Raw genomic sequence first — 8,288 nt, 5'->3', positions numbered from 1 at the left:
CTCTCTCTCTCTCTCTCTCTCTCTCTCTCTCTCTAAAGGACATATGTTTTAAAATGTATTATTATTTAGGTGCAGTGAGGCCAACCAATCAACCAATCAAACTCCAACGAAAAGACAATTTGTCACTCTCAGTTCCTGCTATGAACTGAGCTGTGTTCCCTCCCTACCCAATTCATATGACCATATTTGGAGATAGGTTCTATAATCAGATAATAAAGATTATATGAGATAATAAGAATGAGACTCTGATTTGATAAGTGACCTTGTAAGAAAAAGAAGAGACTCTAGATAACTAATTGTCTATCTATCATCATGTCAGGACACAGTAAGAAGTCAGCTGTCTTTAAGCCAGAAAGAAAGCCTTCACTAGAAATCAAATTCACCTTGATCTTGAACTTCCTACTTTGCTGAGCTTCAGAAATAAACTTCTATGTTTAATCCATTCAGTCTGTGGTATTTCATTAAGGCAGACCACTCTGGTTTGTACCTGGAAAATCCCCCAAAGGCCCCTGTGTTTGGTCTCCGACTTAGCACTATTGGGAGGTGGTGGAACCTTTAAGAAGTGGGGCCTAATGGGAGGTCTTCAGGTCAGTGAGGGTGTGCCCTTGAAGGGAATTGTGGGATTCCAGTCTTTTTCTCTTCTCTTTTGCTCCCTGGCCATGAGGTGAGTGGTTTTGCTCCACCATGACTCCTGCCATGTGCTACAGCCCACAGGCCCAAAGCAATAGGTCTAATTGGTTATGAACTGAACTCTCCAAAACTGTGAGCCAAAACAAAGCCTTTTCTCTTTGTAAATTGACTGCTATAATGATGGAAAATAGATTGACATACAACCCCAGAAGACTAAGTTCCCAGGAGGAACTGATACACCAGCCCACATAGGACTGGTCAAAAGGCACAATATTGAAGGGAACAGTGGGTAGGAGGCTCTATTGTGGTTTCCCTGGGAAGGATCCAGCAGACAAAGTAGCAGGTTTAGGATTGGCTGACTTGAATAATTTCAGTGACCTCTAGGGTATTTAGAACTGTGCCCTAGAGTGATCAGGATAGAGGATAGTTGTCCTGAACTTGAAAGCCAGGAGAGTGGAGCTCTGGCTCAGTTAGTTTGCATATGAAAGGTACACCCCCAGATTGTCCTTCACCACCTCTAGAAATTAGCTATCACAGGCAAGGCAATCTCTCCCGAGTCAGCAGGCTTCAAAATGTCAAAGAATCAGAATTACAGGAAGAAAAAAGTTATGATTAATATAGGATAAAGATACACAGAGACCAAAGACTACTGGAAAGAGGGAAAGAAAACAACAGCAGACTGGGCATGAAGACCACACAAAATCCAAGACCCACTGTTGATGTCGTATACGCAGGCCATCCACCATTGTCACTCAAAAGCACATTTTCTGCCTACCTGCTGTGGGTCCTGGCACTCAGGTCCTTTAGGAAAGCTATGGTGCCTTCTCCTCTGGCGTTGAAGGACACTGTGTGGACCAGACATGGGATCTCCAAAACCCTCTCAAGGAGAAGTTCCTTGGATTCCTTAGGAACTTCCCCTACCACAAAGTAGTAAATGGATTCAATCTGCAAAATAGAGGTGCAATGGTTGATCTCCCTACCACATCCCAACCTTTCACTAGACTCAACAGCAGCATGCTTTCTACACAACTGTTTATTTTAAAAAATGGGCAAAAAGAATTGCAGCACAGCCCAGTGTTCTGTGAGGACCTGGGAGGCAAAGTCAGCTGGTGAGATATTTAAGACCTCATGCCAAGAGGGTCTCTAGGCAGTGCATACCGTCTCCAGTACTGCATGAGAAGAATATGGTTGCAAATTAGGAGAAAAGCATCCCTTGGGCCCATGAATACATTATACAGGTTAAGAGCAGTTGTTTTCAAGTCAAGAAACAAAGGAAGTATTCGCACAGCTTCTACGGGCAGGAAACTCATGATTCACTTCCTAAGGTGGTGCCAGAATTCTGCAGTGCAAATTCATCCATCCTCAGTTGGGACAGGAATCAGAAAGGAGGGCATAGTACCCACTGGTTCTTGCTCTGGCTTCACCACAGCAGGGAAACACATTCCTCACCAAGGGGATGAGGCTATCCTGACTTTATAAAGCTGGTCCAGATCCAGGTCTGTCCCCCGAGCCTCATTCCATACCCTGCCCCATGCCTGTGTGCTCCACACCACCATTCCAGCCCATGAGCAGAAAGGGAGAATGAGAAATCCATGTCAGGAGCTACACATGTACATACACACACATGTGCACTTGCATGCATGTGCACACACACACAGGCACACACACACATATTCTTTATCCAAGTGTTCTGGGAGATGCATATTTTTCCCAGCTAGGAGACAGTCCCCTAAAAGTGTTTCTTGCTTAATTTAAAGAGTTGGAAATCCCACACCAAGGGGTCCTTGTGACAACTCTCTTAAACTCAGGCACACTAATGATGCTCTTCTGTAGGATGTCACTTCCCTGTGTTTATCTCTCCCAGCCACTACAGAGTTCTGTGGCCTCTGGCAAGTGATCTAGCTTCAGTTTCTTCACTTGAAAAAAAGGAGATGCATGTTGTTCTTCGTAACTGAGTTTTAAGGAGGCAATTTACACTTCTGTATGTATGCTTATACATATAGAAGAGATCAGAATATATGGTGAATGTTTTTAAATAAAAATATTTACTATAGTAAAAGATACTGTGTCATTAATCCCCCTCAAAACACTCACCCTTGCTTCAAACACACTTATTCCATCATTCTTCTTATTTTCTGAAGCAGTTCTGGAAGTTCTCTTTTATGAGCATCTTTATGAAGTATAATAAAAAATACAGTGACTGCTGCTGCCAAGCACCACCCAATGGAAAGGCAGGCTCAAAAAACACAATGCTGTGTCCTCGTCCACCTTATTCACTGGATCTGGCATTCGACTTTTTGCCTCCCCCGAGTCAAAAATCATCATGATGGTAAACAGTTTGATTGGATTCAGGACATCAAAGCAGTCACAGCAGTGCTACTAAAGAGGACTTCCAGAACTGTTGCAGAAAGTGTCAAGAACAATGGGATAAGTGGGGTCAAAGTGAGAAGGAGTATTTTGTGGGGGATTAATGACAATGTGTCATTAATTTTCCTATAGAAAATTACTTGAAATTTAAACCTTCACTGCATTTTAATCACACCTCTTATACTTGTGTATAGGTGTATATACAAAAGTAAAAACCCAAGGAGGGCCAGGCATATGCATTATCTCAATAGCTCCCTAAAAATGTCCTAATCAACTGTTTTCTATAGATAACTGGGGGAGAGACGCTGGCAAACTTATTATGGTTTAGGAAATAATAGGTTTCACCATCCCTTCAGAATTCATGCTGCCTTCTCTACTTTAATCTCAAATTTTCATGAGCTAAAGATAGTCACCAAGTGGTCTCCCCTTAACTTCAAACCTTGGGCTTAAACTCACCTGATAGCAAGCAGGGTGGACTTAGGGTTGGCCCCCCAATTGGTTAGGAGGCTCTGGGTGGGCAGGCTTCATGTCCAAGGGGAAAGATGGAGGTAGGGCAGGCCGAGGGTCCAGGCTGAGAACCAGGAGAAGGCCGAGTGGGAACTGAGACCAGATCCTTTTAGCCGCAGCCCTCCTCCAACATGTACAGGAAACCCCTACCCATGCCTCCTTCTCTAGCCTTTCCTCACTAGCTCCCTGACTTTAAAACATACCTGCTGGGGGCTGGGAATTTAGCTCAGTGGTTCCAACCGCCTGCCTTGAAATTATAAGGTCCCCAGTTTGATCCCCAGTACCAAAAAAATTTTTTTAAATAAAAATAAAAGATACCTGCTGGGAGGTGAGTAAGGAACATTTTAATCTCTTTCACCTGGCCATCTGGGAGGCAGGGGGAACAAACAAGAGACTGTGCTTTCAGATTGCTTATTAGGCCATTAAACTACTCTTTCAACAAATTCATTCTGTGCTTTTCCTGGTGATGGCATTGTCCCCTACACCACACGTTGCACAAGAAGTTACCTGTGTTCATCACAAGAGATTTCCAACAGCATCTGGGTCCATATTGAGCACGGGGACAGAGTCATGCTATCATAATCTCCTAAAGTGTCACATGGTCCAAGACAGGGAACAGCATCTTCTATTTCTAGCGAGCTCATACATCCCTCCATGGCCTTGGAGGCTTGGGACACCCCTGCCTCTCTGTTGCACACTGTGCTCTTTTGCTCTGGCAATAACAAAAGCATCTGAAATCCTTGTTCAGAAATGTTTTCCTCCCAGGGTTTCACTGAGCTGAAAATTGCTCTAGCCAGCAGTGAGTCAGGATTTCCTTTCCTTTACTAAGGCTGTGCCTTTATTCGTTGTTCCTTAACTTCATTACTCAGCTTTGAAACTTCGTGATTTCTGGCCAACTTTCAGCTTCTGGGTTAGGCTTAGGTGGAGGCCAGCTGCCCCACCCCCACCCCTGCAGATAGCCTTTCAGCCTCTTGTTTCTGCTCCCCTAATGGTGACATAGAGAAACAGAAAAGAAAGCAAACATGCCACTTATAAGGACTCCCTCCCCAACTGCCAAAATGCCTATTAAAGCAAAATGGCCTTAGGGTTATCCGCTGTTTGGGATGATGAGCTAAAATGAATTCTATTATTTAATATTCAAAAAAGTCGCATGGAATATGAATTGTTGTTATTATCATGTCCAGTCTACAGATGAAGAAACTGAGGTGTGGTTAGGTTAATTGACTTGACCATGGAGCTGGGAGGCCCAGGTTGTCTGAGCCCAGGAGCTTCTGCCGTGCTGTGCAGTTCATGGCAAGGCTGGCTGCCTGTTAGTGAGGGATGAAAATCCCAGAACTACGACAGCCAGGTCAGATAGGAGGAGCAGAAATAATGGCCAGGGAAAGCTCTTTTTCCACTTCCCAGGCTCCCCCAACCCCAAGGGTTCAGCTGCTACACCCAGTGCCAAACACTGCTAACCAGCATGGTCCAGAAGGGTGCATGGATAAAGGGAGTCATCCCCAAGGGAATATTCTCCCCTTAGCCAGGACCATTGAGCTCCTCGAGGGCAGGACCAAGTCTCCAGGCTCAGCAGCAGCATCCAGACCAGGAGCCACTTCCTCTATGACCCAGCACTTCCCTAAATGCTGATGTGCACTGAGCTAACTAAAACAATGCAGCCTCTGGACAGTGAGTCTAAAGCTCTCCCCACTTCAAACTACAGAAAATAGGGAGAGCCTTTATGATTTCACTAGAAATATCCAATTCTGTCTGGACCTTTGGTTCTGTAGCTTCCCACAGTAACCTGTTCTGCCCCACCAAGGAGTCCTTGGACATTTCCCAGCTGCAGCTTCGTGGGTGGGAGGGACAGATAGGAGGTGGCTGCTTTCACGCCAACTGCTACTTGTCAAAGTTTGTCTTCTCAACCCCAAGGCCTCTGGGTATAAAAAGTTATGCTCTTCAAAGAGCTAAAATGAACATCAGCCATAACAGCAGCAAGAGGTAGAGCAAAGTTCTGTCTTGTTCCTATGACTTTGAACACTGCAACATTTCTGGCCAACTCCAGACCTTGCATCTAAGCCCGAAATCTTCCCTGTGCCTATGATAGCCCTTTCTTGGTTTGGCCCATTTTGATTTCCTGATTCCCTCCTTGGTGGTGACTATTCCTCATGGTATTGATCTAGTATAATTCTAAGATCCTTCCCATCACCCTTGACCATCTGGCTTCTCAGGCTTCCAGGTCCTTGTCACCTAGTCCTACAACACTCAGAATATTCATCATTCTGGTCCTGTACAGACATCTCCTTTCAGTTCAAAATCTCAAATCTGTGTTACACCTTGGAGATGGACCCTTTCAGCCCCATATGAAGTTGCCAAACTCAAGATTATAAGTCTAAATATGCCACTTATAAGGCCTCCCTCCACAACTGCCAAAATGCCTATTAAAGCAAAATGGCCTTAGGGTTATCAGCTGTTTGGGATGATGAGCTAAAATGAATTCTGTTATTTAATATTCAAAAAAGTCACTTTCATTACTTCATTTTTCATTACCCTGGTGTCAACAAACATTTATAGAGTCCTTGTTAGAAATTAGGGACATAAAAATGAAAACACATGATTTGCCTGTCCAAACTGCTGCAAGAAAACAAATGAGATGCCAGTTTCATGGACTGATGGGGACAGGTCTTTTAGCTTATAGTCCAGCTTTCTGTATGAGATTACATAGACCACAGGATCATAGGATCATGGGCTCAAATTAAACAGATTCATGCCTGTCTGGTGGCCTGAAGAGAGGCTAAGAGAACAAAAATAGAAAGCTAGATGTCTTGTAGACATATGTCCTCCTAAAAGCAGAAGTGACTTGGTTAGCTTTCCTTGGCAGCCTAGAACTGGGGCTGTGGATGAACAAGCCTTCTTGTTCCCAAGGACCACTCACAGCCTGCATTGATAAGCCTTCCAGAGTGTTCCAGCACACCAGCCCTCCTCATAAAGGCCAGGAGCTTACTAACCTCCAACAGATGTTTGTCTTGGAACTCAGAGGGTGCTGCAAAGCAGCAACCAGGCTCTGTGCTCACCTGGGCTTTGAGGATGCCAATCCACTCACCCACCAATCACTACCTCAGTACCCCACATGCTGCCTTTCCCATGAACTAGGTCCTTTTTCACAAGATGCAATAGGAATTTGTGCACCAAAATAATGCTCTTTAAGTGCTATTGTTGCAGTCATGTTTTAGACAGACCCCCACAGTCTGTCTGCTGGGGCCCTCTCTAGACTCTGAGATATCCTCCCTCTTATGTTGTCCCTGTGGCTACAACACTTGGTACAGCAGTGGCCTATTTCTCATGTGGGCTTGATGCAAAAATCAAACTGCTGTGCTAATTTCTTTGATTCCTCTCAGGACCCATGAGGGAGATAGTAACCCAAGGTAGGTTGTCATATGTAGGAAAAGTATAGATGTTTATATTTAATGTTCAAATAGGCTAAGGCTTAAATATTTTCTATTCCAGCAGACTGAAGTCTCACAGATGAATTTGAGACTCCCTGGGGAGGACCAGAAGAGAGGAGCAGGCCCTTATGGGAAACTATCCTTGCACCCTCCAACACAAGCACATGCATGCTCTTTTTTTCTCCTTGTAAAATGTAGGACAGGGGGTCTCTTCAGCTGCCTGCCTGCCTGAGTTCACCCGGCAGGTGCGGAACCTCCTGGACTGCATGACATCAGACCCAGCAAGGACCCAAAGACCCCGGAGGGGAGGGGGTCTCTTCAGCTGCTTGCCTGCCTGAGATCACCCAGCGGGTGCGCAACCTCCCAGATTGCGCGACGTCAGACCCACTAAGGAAAGTAGCTGCGCGACCTACCCCCCCTTCTCAAACCTCCTGATTGGGCCAGTCCTTAGACCAACTCTGCAGAGGCATAGGTTCTCATGAAGGGTAATTTTCTGAGCTCCCAACTTTGAACATCTTTAAAGAAAGGGCAGGGGAAACCTGTAATAGAACTGAGTGGAGTTCAACCCTGAGGGTAGGGAAACTCAAGTTAGGCCTTGTGGACTGTGTTCAGTTTCAGTCGTGGGGAACTGCCATTCGCTAGCTGAGACCAGGGGATTCGGTTCTGCATATGGCTGTACATGTGGTATAATATGAGAACAGAGACAGTCTGAAAGAGGCCCTTCAAATTCTTTTTTTCTCTCTCTCTTTTTTCTTTTCCTCATTCCACCCTAAAATTTCTTTCTTTTTTCTGTACTCTCTCTCCAACTCAGTCTCTTGCTCCACCATATTATCCCTCATCTCCCTTTTTATTCCAGCTCCTGCCCTAACTCAGACTTCTTCTTTTATTATTTTTTTCTCTTTAGGAGGGGTTTCCCTTTATGTTCTTTTCTCCACTCATTTTACCTCACTCATGGCTCTGTACCTTCAAGGGAAGGCAAGCGCCTGTTATTGTTAAGGGGATATATTCTTGTCCTTATTCCTGCACTCTCTCTATCCCCACTGAAGTTAATAGCTTTGTAAAGATAGTAAGGTAATTCTACATCCTCTGGATTCACTTCAAACCTGCTCCAATTCTTTCACTTATCTAATCCTAGAGGCCCCAACAGACCAAATCAAATTGACAAGGCAAGAAACTAAAAGGAGATGGGAGAAAAAGTAAAAAGAGTCAACAAGAGGACAATAACATGACAAGAATAAGTCAGAATATATCAGTTATAACCATCAATGTTAATGGCCTCAATTCACCAATCAAGAGAAATAGATTGGCAGAATGGATTAAGAAGCAAAATCCAACAATATGTTGTATACAAGAAACACA

General features: G+C 44.5%; 1 protein-coding gene across 2 annotated transcripts in view; it reads right to left on the bottom strand.

The window, feature by feature from the left end:
• Nucleotides 1-8,288, bottom strand: part of Vwa3b (von Willebrand factor A domain containing 3B) — a 201,657-nt gene that overhangs the window by 157,300 nt on the left and 36,069 nt on the right. For both annotated transcript variants that reach the window (XR_004516439.1, XM_033761713.1), the window contains exon 6: nt 1,406-1,575. Coding sequence is in view for 1 of the 2 variants with exons in the window: in XM_033761713.1 (XP_033617604.1) it covers nt 1,406-1,575 (170 nt within the window). In the remaining variant the exon portion in view is untranslated. The remainder of the gene's footprint in view (nt 1-1,405; nt 1,576-8,288) is intronic.

Source organism: Fukomys damarensis, unplaced genomic scaffold (assembly GCF_012274545.1).
Source record: "Fukomys damarensis isolate Sample0158 unplaced genomic scaffold, DMR_v1.0_HiC HiC_scaffold_9, whole genome shotgun sequence".
Classification (NCBI taxonomy): Eukaryota; Metazoa; Chordata; class Mammalia; order Rodentia; family Bathyergidae; genus Fukomys; species Fukomys damarensis.
Note: the sequence above shows the minus strand (reverse complement) of the source record. Positions and strands in the feature narration are given on the sequence as shown.